Source organism: Molothrus ater, chromosome 1 (assembly GCF_012460135.2).
Source record: "Molothrus ater isolate BHLD 08-10-18 breed brown headed cowbird chromosome 1, BPBGC_Mater_1.1, whole genome shotgun sequence".
In the NCBI taxonomy this organism is placed as follows: Eukaryota; Metazoa; Chordata; class Aves; order Passeriformes; family Icteridae; genus Molothrus; species Molothrus ater.
Window position 1 is genome coordinate 11137814 of NC_050478.2, and position 17595 is coordinate 11155408.

The 17595-nt window shown below is 38.2% G+C and overlaps 1 protein-coding gene across 2 annotated transcripts in view; it reads left to right on the forward strand.

Moving 5' to 3' along the window:
• WDR37 (WD repeat domain 37) overlaps positions 1-17595 on the forward strand; it is a 44377-nt gene that overhangs the window by 20904 nt on the left and 5878 nt on the right. For both annotated transcript variants that reach the window (XM_036405728.2, XM_036405735.2), the window contains 5 exons: positions 1633-1677; positions 3362-3438; positions 5123-5360; positions 6255-6396; positions 17295-17429. In XM_036405728.2, the coding sequence (XP_036261621.1) occupies positions 1633-1677; positions 3362-3438; positions 5123-5360; positions 6255-6396; positions 17295-17429 (637 nt within the window). The remainder of the gene's footprint in view (positions 1-1632; positions 1678-3361; positions 3439-5122; positions 5361-6254; positions 6397-17294; positions 17430-17595) is intronic.

Consider the following 17595-nt stretch of genomic DNA (forward strand, 5'->3'; position numbering starts at 1 on the left):
GTGGAGAACAAAAGAAGCTTATATAATCAGAAATTAGCTATCTTGCAGGATCTCTGTTTGAGTTAGAACTACAGATGCTAGGTGAATATCTTTTTGCACTTCTTTGTTTAAGATCTCATATAATCTGCTGCATAATGCAAAGATCTTGTATTTAAGACAGTTAATTAAATATAGGTATTTTTCTTTCTTTTTACCAGTATGAATATTGTGGAAACTGTTTTTTAAACCCCTCTTTGGGTGGGGAGGTGCAGTGCAGTGAGTGTCTTTGATGTTAATTTTTGGTGTCCAATTTGACAGGAACTTGATTAACACCCTTCTGCCTCTTAGTGAGTTAGAATACAGGATTTTATAGACCAAAACTGGAGAGGTTTTCCATAGCTTTAACTTGCTGTTGTTACCTGTGTGCTTTGAGTGATCATACCCTGGGAAAGTGAGGAACCCAGTTATTGACCAGGATTGTTTGGTTAGGTAACTCAGCACATCACATGAACTTTGTGGCAAGGGTGCAAATAATATTAAATTCTTTAGAACTGCTTCAGCTGTGAGTTGTACTTTTTTTTCCTGCTACATTCCTTCTAGCTCCTACAGCACAAAGATAAATGCATAGAAACAACTGGTAACATGTTAATGCTTTCAGATATCTCAGGTTGTTTGCTGCATGGACCTCTAAGTTCTATAAAGTCATGTTTGAAAACTTCACTCACTTGAACTTTCATGCTGGTAGTTTTCTTTTAAAATTGGTATTTGGATAACTATGAAAATAAGTTCTAACCTGTATTTAAACAATTGTGTTTAAACAACTGCGTTTGAACAACAATGAAAGATAAATTGTATTGTATATACATTTTATATAACTATATACATCTATAAATTTTAATAGAAATAATGTATTTTTATGTAATAAAACTTCTTTTGTTTGACAGTTGATTTGAAGTGGTGCAAAGGTGTTGGGTGCCAGCAGCTAGTGCACCATAAAGTTAGTTCAGTTTAAGGAGTATTTTTTTAGACTCATTACACCATGTTCTCCCAACAACATATGCATCTATTTTACTTGTATAATGGATGGAAATGAGTTCTAAGTTTTGTCTTGAATGAATCATATGAAATGAAATGAAGAGCTTTGTTAGTTGATGGCATTCTTGCAGGACATCCTGTTTTCATTACATATGATTGCAGGACTGAAATCTGATTTGTGTTACTTGCAACAGGTTTTCAGGCATTTGTTCTTGCAATGCTGAGTAATAAGCAGGATGTTAATGGTAACATACAGTAAGTTTTCATTGAGTTAGAAGTAATTATGAATGCTTAAATTCTCTGTATGGAATTCCAGAGCATTATCCCCTGTCAGCTTACATATGATTTGAATGTGGTTTGTCTATCCTCTCTAACATGAACCACTTGTACTAGATTCAGGAAATAACTTGCTACAAAATGTGTTGTATGTAGCTGCTTTCAATTGTTTCAATTGTAGCTGTTTTCCTTGATACTACACTTCCATATCACCTTAAAGATGACTACCAAAAATTGCTGAAAACTTAAGACTACTTGATTTTTCAATGCTTTTAATGATAAAATATTATGAAACAATTTTTTTAATATACTAACTTAAAACTTTTATTTTGTTTCATACAGTAAACTCCATAAAGTTTCATCCCACTGAGCAAGTGGCTCTTACAGGTATGTAAAGCTTTTTCATATGTTAAGTATGTTAATCTTGATGGAAAATAAGTGTAATTTGCTAGTTTGTTCTGGTTGTAGCCTCTCTCCCTATTGCTTGTCAGCATCTTTGTTGATTGAATTATTTTTACATTTGAAGGCATAACAAATCAGAGCTAGATCTTGCCATCTGTGTTTTTCATGTCATGTTGTCATTTGTGCTTGTCTGCTCCAAACCAGACACTTAGAATCATACATCAGGTGAATGTTCTGGAATTCATCCCAGAGTACTCAAAGAACTAGTGGGTGTTATGGCAGGATACCTCCTGATTACCTACCAAAGTTCTTGGGAGTCTGGAGAGGTCTCTTCTGACTAGTGTTATTCCAATATTGCAAAAAGGGTATGAGGAAAGACCAGTGGAACTACAGAGCTGTTAATCCAATCTCAGTTCCTGAACAAATTATGGAGATTATACTGGGTACTGCTGAGAGGCATTTAAAGAATAATGCAGTCATCAGGCACTGTCAACATAGGTTCACAAAGGGAAGGTGCTGTTTAATTAATTTGACATCCTTCTAGGATAAGGTCACCTGCCCAGTGGATGAAGATGTGGTGGATTAAGTTTTTCTGGTTTTTAGTAAGGGTTTTGGTGCTGTCCTTCAGTCTTGTTCTGGACAAGTTGTCCAGCTGTGGGATGAGCTGGTTCATGGTGTGCTGTGTAGGCAGCTGGCTGAAGGGCAGAGCTCAAAGGGTTGCAGTAAAAGGGGCTGTCTGCCTGGCAAAGGATCACCAGTGGTGTTCCTCAGGAATCAATTCTAGGGCCAGTCCTGTTCTATAGATTGATCAATAGATTTATGACCTCGATGCAGGAGTTGAATGCATCATTAGCAAGTTTGCTGGTGATACCAAACTGGGAGGTGCTGCTGATTCTTGTGAGGGACAGGAGGCCTTTCAGAGGGATCCAAATAAATGAGAGCACTGGGTGCTATCCCACTAATGGGATGAAATTTAACAAGTTCCAATGCCAGATGCTGCAGCTAAAATAGAGTAATGCTGAGCACAAGTATAAGTTGGGAGAGGAGTGGCTGGAGAGCAGTTCTAATCCTGCAGGATTAGAACATGTTTGTTCTGACCACAGCAAGGACAATCTTGAGTTTGTCCTTAGTTAATAATGAATAAGTCTATTTTAAAACAGATGGAGTTAAAATCACATGGTGCCTTCTGAGCTGTAAACTGCCACTAGTTAAGCTGAGTTGTTTAAGGCAGAAGAGGAATAGCTTCACACTTGCTATTTTGGATTTCTTGTTAAAACCATGATGAAAAAACATTTAATGGCAGAAATCATTGAATAAAGAAGCCCAGGATTTTGAGCAATAGTAAATGAATATCTGGTGATGTATTAAATGCCTTCTTCAAATGCTACATACTGAGCAGGGGTGAGACTCACGTTCTCATGTGCAGTATTCAAGTGCATGTTTCACTGTAGGAGTGATTAATTTGGGAGCTGCTTATATCTTGCATAATGACTTATGTTTGAGATGTTGAGGCTTGTTTACCATAAAGTTCATACTGGTTTCTGTTACGAAAAGATGCAACTTAGAGAGTATTGCTAAATGTAATATTAAAGCCTATTTTTATTGCCCATGGAAATATTCTTACTTATTCTCTCTCTCTTTTTTTTTTTGCTTCTCTTCCTCTGTGCAGCATCTGGAGACCAGACAGCTCACATCTGGAGATACATAATACAGTTGCCTACACCTCAGCCAACTGCAGACTCCAATGTAAGCAATCAGCTTGCTGCAAACTGCACTAATTGCACAGCAATTTCATCAGATACAGGTTTTATGATAAGACTGAATGTTAAATTTACACATAATTAAATATTACATGATTTCAGGACTGCCAAAGGTGGGATTTTAAGGTTTTAGTTTATCAGCTGCATTTCAGCTTTTCTTTGAAAATAGACTCCCTCATGATTTCAAAAGCATTTGGTGCAGAATAGAATTTACAGCTTCAAGTAGACGAATTGACTTTTTGTTCAAGGTAGTAAATGTGTGAATGAACAGTCAAACATCTTCTTTTTTGTAATGATGTTCTTTTTAAACTGGGTAAATTTTTGTAGCATAACTTACTGAGAAACCTATATTAGCTATAGTTGCTGTGGATTGAAAACTGATGGTAAAGACTTGTAATTTTGGCATTTATTTGAGTCTTCATTGATTTCTAATCAGTCCTTGCCAGCACATATCACACTGTCTGATTTTGTTGTCCCTAGGCCTTTCTTTAGTCAGTATTTAATTTAAAGTATAAACCTGTTAAATGCTAATTTTACTTAAAAGCACCCTTACTAAATTGTGAAGAAAACATAGTTTATAGCATGAGCTTCTCAGTAGGCTAAGTAGGAGCAAGAATTGACTGTGTAAAAGGAGACAGATATCTGAATGGAAAATATTTGATTCAGTTTATTTGATTTGGCATTTCCATTTTGAAAGAAAATACAAATGTTATCTTTTCCACCACCAAGTAACATAAAAGAAAGATGTTTCTGTCTTGATGTTTAGTGATGAGCAAAAGAATTTGTTTTTACATCAGCGCTGCATGATGACTGTGTATTGACCAACAGACAAATATTACTGTAATGATTTGATTTTTAATGGATAAAAACAGTCTGTAAATTATTGTCTTCCCAAAGATTAACATAGTCAGTGTCTTGTTAGATGCTTCCTAGCTCTAAAAATGGAAAGGAGAAAAGTCCCTTGATATTGTGATGCAATGAAATTCTAGGATAATACACTTACCAGATAGTAAAGGGGACTGACACTCAGAGCTAAAGAGTTTGGTGGAGATTTTAAAATAAAGTAGAAACATAGAATTATTTAGATTGGAAAAAATCTCTTAAGATCATCAAGTCCAGCTGTTAATCCAGCACTGTCACAACCCTCCACTACACCATGTGCTTAAGGATGACATCTACATATCTTTTAAATACCTCCAGGGATGTTGATTTCACCACTTCCCTGGCTTGATAACCTTTTTGGTAAAGAAATTTTTCCTAATATCCAGTCTAAACATGCCCTGGTGTAACTTGAGGACACTTCCTCTTGTCCTATCTCTTGTTCCTTGGGAGAAGAGACTGACACTCCCTGGCTGCACTGTCCTTTCAGGGAGTTGTAGAGGGCAATGAGGTCTCCCCTGAGCCTCCTTTTCTCCAGGCTGAACAAGTCCAGTTGCCTCAGCTGCACATCAGCAAATTGTTAAAAGGAGCTATTAAAACTGCATTTAACTTACTGGTTATATTCCTTCAACTAAGTTTGTGATAGTGAGTACTGGAATAGGCTGGGTGCAGCAGAATTAATTTACCCACATTCACATTTAGGGGACTGGGAAGCATTTACACTGCAAAATGTAACTTAGAGACATTCCTTCCCTTTTATTCTATATCTTTTTTTCCCTTGCATTTTACAGCAAGTGTCTGGAGAAGATGAAGTTGAAATCTCAGATAAAGATGAACCTGATGGAGATGGAGATGGTTCCAGTGATTGCCCCACTGTCAGAGCCCCATTAACCTCACTGAAAAGCCACCAAGGAGTGGTCATAGCAGCTGACTGGCTTGTTGGGGGGAAGCAAGCTGTGACAGCATCGTGGGACAGGACAGCAAACCTGTATGATGTAGAGACTTCTGAACTTGTCCATTCTCTTACAGGTACATGTTCACTTGCAAAAAGGTTAAATTGGTGCTTTGTTTTTGTATGAGGGATTATTTGTAGATACTAAAACATTGAGAAAGGAAAGTTGTTTCTCTGGAGCAGGATGTGTGTACAATCTGCTGCTCAGTGTTGTAGTAGTTTTTGAAATTGCAAATCCTCTGAGTGTGAATTTGTCTTCTTTTAAGCTTATGATTTAACCTGTGAAAAAAATAGTTGTTTAATTTGAATATACCCAAATTTTAGGTCTTGCAAAAGGCTTCTGCTGTGTTGATAGTGTGTTAAGCAGCAATAACCTACACTACTGAATGGGAAATAAGTAGTGTGGTTTTTGCCTTCAAAATTCCCAAACTTTTACAGCAGTAACAGTGTTTGTCATTATAGTTTAGTATTTAAGTCCTTTTTCTCCCAAATCACATCAGGGGTCACCATTTGTTGTCATTCATTACAATGATTCTATTGTCATTTCATTGCAAGGGTTCCATATTGCTAGAGTTTTGTACCTCCTTGATGTTTCTTGTAGGCAGCTCCTCCAGCACTGACTCTTCCTTGTCCTCACAGAGTCAATTGACTCCAGTTCCCCTCAACCACCCAATCCACTCTTTTATAACACTCTTCTTATTGGCTACAGCTGTGGCCTGTTCACATCAGGCCTGCTCCTAATCCTTAATCATTAACCCAGCTGCAACTCTTTAGGGGTTAAGATTACTTTCTATACAACCCTTATTTACTTACATTATATCCCCCTACATAGCAGGATTAAAGTTCAGAATGAGCATTACTCCTTTCTGTTTGGGAAAAAGAGAAAAAATCATCAGCATGTCATTCCAAGTGTATGTGGAAATGAAAGCTGTTATTTTCATGCCCTGACACGTTGTGATGTGTGGCTGTAGGGCACGACCAGGAGCTCACGCATTGCTGTACGCATCCCACGCAGCGCCTCGTGGTGACATCGTCCCGCGACACCACCTTCCGCCTGTGGGATTTCAGAGATCCTTCTATCCATTCTGTGAATGTCTTTCAGGGCCACACTGAGTAAGTGACAGCTCCTTCACAGGTTTTCTTCAAGTTTGAAAAGTCGCAAATCTGCCCAGAACTGTTCCTGTGTACTTTTTGAGGTGCTGAGTTCATTCCTGTTTTGTGAGACTGATTTTCACAGAAACCCCCAGTTGTACTCCTTCAAATGTAGCACAGCAGTACATAATTTCCAAAACAGCAGCCAGGGCTCTTGGTGTGCTATTGCTCATATGGTAAGTCTTGATAAAAATTGTTACAATTAAAGGTGATTTAGGGTATGAGGTTCTTTTTGGCATTGGTTATGCTTGCAGTTTGGGGTTATTGCTGTAATGCAGTGGATCTGGTAGGTTGCCTCTGCTTGTCTCGATGCTTCACTGACTGTGAAGTAAAGGTTACTCCTTTGAAACCAGTGCATACAAAAGGATTAATTTTTACTCTTAAAAGCCTCTAATTTTTACATAAAATAAGAAATAAAAGCACAGGCACTGATTGTCATGTTCTGTCAAAACAGTGATTCTGATGTAACTTTTTTAGTTACCAATTTAGGCTTCATGTTTTTATACTGACTACTATTGAACGTGGATAAATGTAGTCCTGAGAATCTGTGTTCTGGTGTTCACTTAACTTGCTGGTTTTGGAGCTCTGATACATGGAAAATGCAGGTGTAACTTGGAAATACTTTACCCAAGGAAGCAAATCTTTTCTTGACTTGTGAGTGTGTGAGCTTGACTGTTTCAGAATAAAATTCACCTCCCTCCTTCAGAATAAAAGATGATTGTTAATCCTAGCTCAAAATATAAACCCCAAGTATTTACTCACATTTTTGGTTTTTGTTAATTGTGTAATTTACATTATGACTGAGTTTCAGTACCTCTTTTTCATTTTCTCATAGCCTACATATAACCTGAAACCTCTTTAACCCCACCTGCTCTGGACTCCTGAGCTTGATAAATTACTTGGTGCTTCACAATCATCCTGTATAAGTGGCCATCTTCTCCTGATCAAGCAGTAAGCTTGATTTTGTGGCCTACATCCTAGAATTGTTTCATCTCATCACTTTTGTATTCTTCTATCGCTTCTCCTAGAATGTTGTATAAAGTTGTAAGGTTTTGTATCCATTGGTGCTTGCATTTTCCCCCAAGCTGATTAACTGCTTTGTCTCAGGATGTTTTTTTAGAGAAATGACCAAGACTGACACTTGTGTTTTCCCATATATTTGCTGAGACCAAATGACGTTGACCTTGGCTGATGGGACATACTGTAAAAACTATTAGCTGGTGTTTTGGCTTCTATTGCTGAGATCTATAAACTAGCAGAGTTTATTCTCTAGGAATGGAATAGACCTTGTGCAACCTCTTCAGTCACTCTTACTCTAGCTTTTAATCATCTTTATATTTGTGTTTTTCTGCTGTATCAGCTGTCTCTGTTTTGTACTTTGAATGTATGAGTTTTTAGTATTGACATACAGTGCATTTGGTGAAAGAGCCTAAATTTGACGGTCTCAAAACTGATTTTACTTTTCAGTGGTCTGGGCTGCCTAGGTCTCTCATTTGTGGAAGGGGTAATTCTGTTACAGAAGGTGTTTCACTGGTGAATGCAGACAGAGCAAAGATGGGGGGGTTTGATATTTTTGCAGTTGAGACATACTTGGGGGAATTTTATTTTTGTTCTTTTATTGTACCGCCTACCAGCAAAATATTTTTAAATTACCCTCTAATCAACACAGCAACAATCTCTTCACAGTAAGCAGCATAGGAGAAACTTTTTTTTTTTGGCTTTTCTGAATGTCTGTTTGAATAATTTGCCAAGTGTTTAATATTTTGATAGGCCCTTGGCATCACTTCTATAAATTGGATGTTACAGTTGTTAACACTGATGATTTAAAGTCCTCAACCATAAGTTTTAACACCCTCTGGCTGAATAGCACCTGATGAATCTGGCGCTCACAGAGCAGCTATTTTTTCATCAGATCAACTCCTAATGCGCTATGCCAATATAATTAGATGCCAAACATCTCAATCCCGAGGCCAGCATTCCGTGTTTATTGTGTCGTACACCCAAAATCTCATCCCAGCCCTCCCTTCCTCCCGGCGCGGCATCCGCGCTGCCGCCGCTCACCAGCAGGTGGCAGCACCGGCCCGAGGCAGCGGGGCGATCCCAGCCGGCGCCTTTAATTGGCCCTAATGAGCGACGCTGGGCTGCGGCTCGTTATCGTGTAAAAACTAAAACTGACGCTGATGTGCTGAGAGAACAAAGAATCCTGTTACAGACAGAGTAGAGAAAGCTTTTATAGCGTTAATTGATGTCAAAAAATGAAGAGTTGCAGTGCGTTGTCCTGTATGTAAAAGTGATGGTATGTCATCATCTGGGAGAGATTATTTGTATTTTAAGTGGACTGAGAAATCACCTTTCATTTTAGTGTCCTGAACATAGCTTTATTAAAAGCAGAATGTTTCTTATCATCTACTACTAAGACAGTTTAAGAAAATAAATTCTCTTCAGTAAGGCCAGAAGGAATCATTGTGATCAACCTGTCTGTCTTGAGCTGCTTGCATTGATAACTGTTTTGAATTAAGAGGTAGTTTTAGAATTGCCAACTGTGTGTTAGGTTGTTCCAATGGTAAAGATTTCAACTTACCTCTTGGCAAATTCTATAAGTTGCTTGTTTAACTTCCCTGTTAAACAAGAGAAGTTAAACAAGCAACTTATAGAATTTGTGCTTCCCTAGTCACCCTAGCTTGAGATTCATCTTATGTTTTTTTTAGCTTCAAGATCTTTGTTTCTTGTGTTAATTATGGAAATTTCCTGTATATTCTTCTTGTATTTTCTGTTCTTATTTACAAGTCATCTAATTTGCCTCAAAGTGTGTTTCCAAGTATATTTTGACATTTATAGACTAAGTATAGTGCATTGATAGTACTTTTTCCCTTTGAGTCTGCATTCAGCTGGGGTCTTTTTCAAAGTTGTATCTTACCATGGAAGTTTCCAGTTCTGTAAACATTAATTGTTTACATTTTTCATATATATGTGTGTATGTGTATGAATATGACTGTTTCAGTTCAATAAATGACTTATTTGCCTGTGCCCTACTCACATAGCAGTAAAAATATCTTGTCACTTACTGGTTTAGATCTGCCATGCCCCCAGCTCATCTCACTTACTTATTCTTTACTGATGAAAAAATATGAAATGATGTGGAAATAAGACTGATGTTTGCTTAAATATAAATATATTTTATTGTCTGGTTCTGTATGTGCACCATAAGGAATTTGTCTTGGTAGTGTTCTGAATCCCCAGTCACATCCCCATATGAGGAGTTTAACAGAGCCCTGGGAAAAGCTTACATTTATGTTATAATCCAGGCACTAACTTGTGGCTTTTAACTAAATTGATCTCTGAGTTAAAGCCTCCAGAAATCATACTGGTGACTCATATTCCAATATCTTTTCTCCAGCAGAAACTGCTTTGAAATACATGATTGCTAATAACATCTGTTCTCCTATTGAGAAATTATTCAATTTAGAGGTTACTGATTAGAGCTCTTCAAACTGAACTGAGGTTTTGTTCCGTGGAGCAAAATGGTTCTGCCATCTACATGGCAGTTTTCATTCCACTTCACTTGTGCTTTCCTTTGCTGACACCTGCACAGCCCATCTTGTCCCAGCCGTGAAGGCCTTGCTTTTCCCAATACAGTGGCCTGGTTGAGTAACTCTGGTGTTGACATGCTCTTGAATATCTGCTTGATGAGTTTTTCTGTCCCTTTTAGCACTCTGCATGTGCTGGGGTGCGTCTCGATGTGTGGAGCCTTCTAAAATGTTAATGCTGGAAATGTTTACCATTTGCAGCTTAAAAAAAATCTTAATCTATACAGGTCTAGCCAGTGCTTTACAGATTTTATACATTTGTTCTGACAGTTTAGTAACACAGGAAATAAATTAATCCCCTATGGGCAACAGAATGTTTATTAGCTAGTGGATTCACACACAGTGTTTAAACTACAGCTTTTGCTATACATTTGAAGTATATTGATGCTTATATGCAGCTGAAAAATTACTTGGTAAATAATATAAGATTTTGTTTTCTTTAATGACTGTCAGAGGTACACAGTGGCTGGGGACATTGCTCTTGAAATGCTTTAAAAAAAATATGCAGGGCTTCCAAATCTGTAATTGCAAATACCATCCTTCAAAGAATAAAGTGATATCTTCAGAAGCAGCTTTGTGTTGCTACCCTTAAGTGAATATCCTTTGTTAATGCTTTTTGGTTGTTCTGTATATAGTTATGCACCACTTTGCCATGGCAATTGAATGCATTTTCTGCTTTAAAAACCCCCATAAATTGGAGTGGGTATTTTTGTCCTAGCCCAAAAAAATGAAAAAGTTTGTTTACTACTTTTCAAACTTACTGATCCTTGTGGCTAAATTGGGCCAGTGCATCAAGCATGAATGTGTGTTAGCTGTGGAATCTGTATGAGTGTTACTTTCTGGGCAAACTCGGGAAAAAATTGCTGATCGTGGATCTTAAGTTATTTCTTACAAAGAGCTTATAGCTCTTTTGGACTGCAGCATATTCCATCTCCTTTCACTCTGCTTGTGTGGCTCTAAGAGACCAGAAGGGAAAGTTCCTGTTCATTTGCTGCCTGTATGTCTCTGAATGTGCCAGCTGAATGGTGAGTTGTGCTTCATCCTGAGAACTTTGAAATTAGAGAATTGCAAATATGTCTTGTTTCAGCTTTGTTTTCCAACTCCTATGCTTCCTGAAGAATCTACATTAAAAATACAAAAATTACTAAGCAGCTGCTGATTAGGATGCTGGGCTGAATTCTGACATTTAGTGAATTGAGAGTTAATGTCAAAATGGCATTCTGTTTCAGGAGAACAGTAATTGCTTTAGTTTTTGTGGGCACTTGGGTTTGCCAAGGTCATTTGGCTTTCTCAGATTCTTGGGTCTGCAAGATTTAATTCTCATATCTTATTTGTGTCTGTTTTGAATATATTGTTCTTGAAAGAGCAAGTCATGGTAGGGGTAGAAGTGCCTCTTCTCCAGGCAGCAATGCCATTAGACATCCCTGTTGGAAGCAGTCTTATTCTAGATATGCCCAATATTACAAGGTCACTGCTAGGTATTCTTATTCAACCACACTTTCTTGGTGAAGTTAAAGCACGTGCAGTCCTAAAAATGCAGGCTTTGCACCTTTGACTAAATTGGGCTTTTAGTTAAAACCTTTTGTGCCAAACAAAGTGTAACCAGTTGGATGCTATCAGTGGTGTTTGATCAGTCTAACACATCTGTTCTTTTCAAGATAGTCCTGTTCTTGCTTCAGTTATTAATGACTTTAGTGATGCTTTGTCTACTATTTTTCTGTTGTTTCTCATCAAAGAATGCCTTAGGCATTCCCCATGTGTGGATATCTCAATCTAGCTTCTGTAAGAAATGCAAAATTTTTGTGATGAAACATTCAGTTTTCTTCCCAAGCCTCACCGATTAACTAGATGGTTCTGATATTGCTATTAATATTCCTACCTTGTTTTGTCTGCTGAAGGACATTTTCCTCTTGCATTTCATTGCAAAAAGGCTCCAAACTTGCATTTCACACACTGTTCTGATCCTACATTTGCATGTTGAATATTCTTTAAATGAAGATTATGGCCTGGGCTCAAAGCTCTAGGGTTAGCTTTTTTGAAATGCTTCTAGTGCTTCTGGACATTTTTACAAAACCTTTTGGTTTACATTTACTACACAGATGTAACAGAGCATGATAAGAACTCAGTGGTTTCCTGAGACTTGTTAGCAGCCTTAATAACTGATAGCTCAGGGATCCAGCTTTGAATGTGCCTCCCTTCCCTTGCTGAGTGCTTCTCCATAGATCTATTTCAGGACAGACTAGGGCCAGCATGTTTTACATGCCTTCAGCCCATCCAAGCCACCACTTCTTGCTCCCTTGCACAGATTGAATTCCCAGTTTTCTCTTCTAACATTCTGCCAGCCTGATACTGGCATAGAGTTATCAAAGTGCTACTCTCTACAGCTCCCTGAAAGGAAGTTGTAGCCAGGTCAGTCTCTTCTCCCAGGCACCCAGTGACAGGACAAGAGGAAATGGTCTCAAGCTGCTAGGGGAGGCTTAGGTTGGACATTAGGAGGAATTTCTTGACAGAAAGGGTGATTAGACATTGGAATGGGCTGTCCAGGGAGGTGGTGGAGTCATGGTCCCTGGAGGTGTTTAAGGAAAGACTGGATGTGGCACTCAGTGCCATGGTCTGGTTGGCACGGTGGTGTTCGATCACAGGGTGGACTCAATGACCTCTGAGGTCTTTTCCCACCTAAATGATTCTGTGCTTCTGTAATTCCTTCATGGTTTGCTCTTACCATTTCTTAAGTTGCAGAAAAAAAGCTCTGCTGATATTTGGAGATAAATCCACAGACAGACTTTGGGAATCATTGGAATGATATGTGTAGCTCTTGCTGGAATTGAGTGCTTTTAGCATTTCTGAAACCTGGATGCACTCAAATGTGGGTGGGCTCCTTACCTGGGCCTCCTGTGGCCAATGCCATCTCCTGTTGAGATGGGGTTGTCCACATCTGGAGGTTTTAAACACAGTTCCTGGCTTCCCCTCAGGCTGCAGACTGCTTAGTGTGGGGATATGCTTTGTTCCCCTAAAACAAAGGAAACTTGTGCAGCAAATGTATTGCCAAATTGAGCTTCCTTTAGGTTTTGTTTCTCAGTTTTATTACTAAAAATGAGAGGCATATTTGAGCCCTCAAATTGTGCTGGTTGCATACAACTGTAGGTAATTGTATGTATTCAAGCTACCTTGAATAAATTCATCTGAAAGCTCTGGTTTAGTCCATTTTCATCCCACACACAGATTTATGCATGTAGATGCCTGTTCATGAAGTTGTGCTGTCTCCCAGTTTGATGGTTAATCCCAGCTTAGGTTGCAAATCAAAATGGAAAGAGCAGTGTTAACTTCTTTTTTGGTGCATTGCCAGCGAGAGTTCTGCATCAGCATTTCATGGTCCAACATTTTCCACGTTTTTTCTTCCCCCCCTTCCCCTATGTGTGAAATTTCAGCAGATTGTTATGCAAAGCAGTTTTGTGTCTCAGTGTGACTGGGAGACAGCTGTTGGGCCTAATGAGGAGTGCGAGCAGCGCAGCATTTCTGGTGATTGAGACCCACGCAGGGAGCAGGATGGTGGAGGCCAGGCACTGGTGTGTGCTGAGGAAGTGCCACGCTGTCAGCTGGAAGTACACGCTCGGCTGCTCCCTGTGACAAGATAAATGAGTTTTGCTGGGGTTTGGCGGAGGCTGAAGCTTTTTTGGAGAATAGTTGTAGCACACCAAACTCCCTGTGGGACCCACAGTTTGAAGTGTCATAAGACTGCTTCCTCTTTGCTTGTTTCTTTCTTTTCTTTCTTTAATGTCCTACAATACCTGTCATCTTTTTGAGTTATTAAAAATCTAATGTCTTCTAGCGTTCAATTAACATGGGGGCTGATGATCTTTTGTTGACACTTTTTATTAATTTAGCCAAGGGGATGTTAACCAGAGTTTTATCTGAGTGAGAACAAACTGAAGACTAATATAAACGAAAATTAAATCTAGCCACATGAAAATAGAGGGGAAAGGCTTTTAATTTTTGTGATATGGATGGGGTTATGGAAGCAATACTTTTGAAAGGTTATTAGCTTATTGGCTGATTCTGTTAACTTCTTTCTTCCAACAGATTTTGTGTCCCTTTCTTCCTTCTCACCATCCCCCTTTAGTTGGGCTGAAATCCTGGTTTAGTTTATATGTAGGAAGTGGCTTTTCTTCTTCTATTTTGTTTTAATTAAAAAAAACGAAATAAACACAAAACAAAAAAAAAGCTGAGATGCATCTGTCATATTAAGAGATGCCTCAGTTGGAGTACCAGAGGAGACAGAATGTAATTTGTACTGCATAAGATCTGTGAGTGTAGCACTTGCTCATGTTTTAGATCTGTAGTGTTGAGCGTACTTTTGAATTTTAATGCATGTGATTTTTTTAAAATATTAATTCATTATGTACTACTTTAAAGTAAAAAAGAAAAAAAAACCCCAAAAAACCACTTTGTCTTTACTCTGATGAATGAAGTGCTGATAACCCTCCCCAGAATTGTCAGGTTTGTGGGAATGATGATACTGTTTTGGTCTTTCTAGACTTAAAACTTCAAGCCCTGCAATCCTATTTTGAAAAGGAGATGTCTTTGACAATTGAATTGAGTGTTTCCCTTAGAAGAGTCATGCTTCATTTTTGTAAAAGCACAGGGAATGTTATGCAGACATCCATATACTGTCTGCTTTGGAACTGGGACCAAAATTTTTGGTCATAAACACTGGGTCCAGTGAGAAGTATTTTTATATTTAGCCATTAAATTCAAAGCTCCTTATGTAAAAGATTGTTTTCATAGTCCCATGTGCTTGCAGATAGTGCACATCCCAACCTGCAGGGCCTTGCAGGGCTGAGCTGAGGGTGAATGGAGGGCTCAGACCACTAAGCACCTTTAAAGTTGGCACTAAAAAGAGACCAGCAGCTTTCCCTTTGTCTTTCTATCTCTTGCCCTATTTCGAGAGAGCTACAGAAGAATTTAAGTGCATTTTTATTTTACAAACTTTTGCTTGGTGTACCCAGTAATATCTGAACAGTTAAGCTGAAAGAGTAAGTTAAGCTGGAAAGGATTTTGTTATCTTTTGAGAGTCTTTGGAGGAGCAGGAAGGATTGATCTAACCTGGGGTTGGCATTCTGTTTTCCTGGCAATAGTTTTGAATGTTTTCATTTAAAAATGATAAATCTAGGGATTAGAGAACCTTATGTGGTCAAAGAAACTTAACCATTTTTGAAAGTGAAAAATGATAAAGCAAAACCAATATGAGATCAAAGAAGCTGGAAAGCTCTTTAAAGTTTTGAAAAAAGCACCCAAAAGTGGAAGGTTATTTTAAGACAGTTTCCCAATGTATTCCAGCTGTAATTGGAATAAAATGTATGATGGAGAAAGAGATCAGATTTGTTTGTTGGCAGCAGAATACTAAAGCACAGTATATTCATTCACCTGGAGATTTTCTATGACTTGAATTCTTTATGCTGTTGTGTGCTAGGAAGTCTCCCAATGTGTGTGGAAATTATGGAGATTGAATAGAAAACTTTAAACTTCTACACTTTGCTTCAAATGTATTGCAGCAGTATAGAGATTAGTAAAAACCTGATTTTTTTTTTCTGAGCTTCTTTGTGTAGAGAACTAGTGAGAAGTGCAGGTGTTGGCTAATTTAAAGGAGTTTGGGCTGGTAGGATCAAGTTTGGTGGTAAGAAGATGCCAGCTGTATTGTGCAGTGGCTTGACTGCATGAGTGAGTTTTCTTCCCAAATGAGATGGTGCCTGATGAAAGAGACTCAGCAGTTGTGGCCTTCATGTATGTTTTAACTTTTTGACTTTTTGTTCACAAAGTCCAGAAGATTCTTCGAAGACCTCTTGGTTCTTTCTGTAATTATCTCCCTGGTGGCTTAGCTGCACTCTAATAATGTGTTAGGAAACTTGGTATCATGAAAAAAGTGGGCCTTCATCCTAATTAAAACTTAATTTGGTGTCAATTTAAATTAAGAGGCTTGCATAAACTGGTCCATTGTGACCTGGCTTGTGCTAATCTTAATCAGCAGCTTGGATAGGACATGAATTCAAATTTCTGCAGAACAACTAAAGTGACAGTAACAACTGACAACTTAAATTAAAATTACTAAGTTCTAAGAAATTGATGTGCATGACCCAAGTTACAAGATAGGTCATTAAATCAAATCTGTAGAAACAAAATTGAGAAACCTTCCCTAAAAATGCTTTGTTAGTACATTATATGGGCAGAAAATAACTGGCTTTGAGTTGGGAATTCACACAATTACAATGAAAATTGTAGTATAAAAGCTTTTAATTGGTTAATATGAAATAAAGGTAAAGTACTTAAAAATAGTCATAGAATCATCCTGAAAATTGTTTGTTTGAGCCCAATATATTGATGACATACTGTTATCTAAGGCTGTAAAATACAAAGATAATAAAATTCTAAAATACAATTCTTTATAAAATAGCTACTGGAAGTAATATGTTGGACTTTCAATTGCTAGAAATATTCTCATGAGTCTTTCTCTGACTGCCCTTGTGCACTTCTAGGCATGCTAGGTAAAATTTGAAGAACTGTATGCTTGTCCTTCTGACTGCTACTTGGCATTTTTTATCTGACTCTCAGACTTCAGCTGCTTGTAAAACAGGACTAGAAATCACCATTGGAGATTGTTAATTGCCGTAGCTATTGGTAGTGGAACTACATTGGAGACTCTGTGTGTGGATTACAGCATGTTCCTGTGTGGGTACAGAATAGCTTTAGCTGCATCTCAGGTGTTTGGGATCTCCTCAGTATCTGTGCAGTGAATGAAAATGTCTGGGATAGTTCTACTGAAACCTTTGGGTGGAAAGAAAAGATTGGTTACTGATCTCAAATAACTTAAGAAGATTTGTACTCTGTGCTACTGATTCTGTTGGGGTTGTGTGATAAACCTGCAGAACTTCAAAAGTGAATTCAGACCCAAGACTGGGCCTCTTCAGCTCGTGTCAGAATGAGTGGAATATGAAAGATGCCTCCAGAGTGAGTCTCTACTGTTGGGCTGCTTCTCTTAGCACTTGGGCCACTCAAGCCCTGTTCACCTTGAGTGTCATAGCTTCTTGTAAGAATATTTTTTAATTCAAACCTAACTACTTGGAATTTTAAAATTTCAGATTACTCTGCTTAAAAAAAAAAGGCAAGCTACATGTGCTAAAGGAAGCACAGGAGCAGAAAATAAAACTTTTACTCAGATGCTAGCTTAATAAAGAAGTTTAAAGTTTGATATCTTTGTCTTTACTCCTGGTTGTTTAGCACTGTGACATCTGCAGTTTTCACTGTGGGAGACAACGTTGTTTCTGGTAGTGATGACCGTACAGTAAAAGTCTGGGATTTGAAAAACATGAGGAGTCCTATTGCAACCATCCGCACAGATTCTGCAGTCAACAGGTGAGCAGATCTCTGGGTTACTGCTTTGCTTAATTCATGCTTTCTTAATGAATTCTTAATTACTTTCACATGTGGGAATGGTTTAAAGCTGTGCCACAGAGATTTAGACTGGACATTTCTTTCCTGAGAGGGTGGTCAAATCCTGGAACAGGTTTCCTGGAGAGGT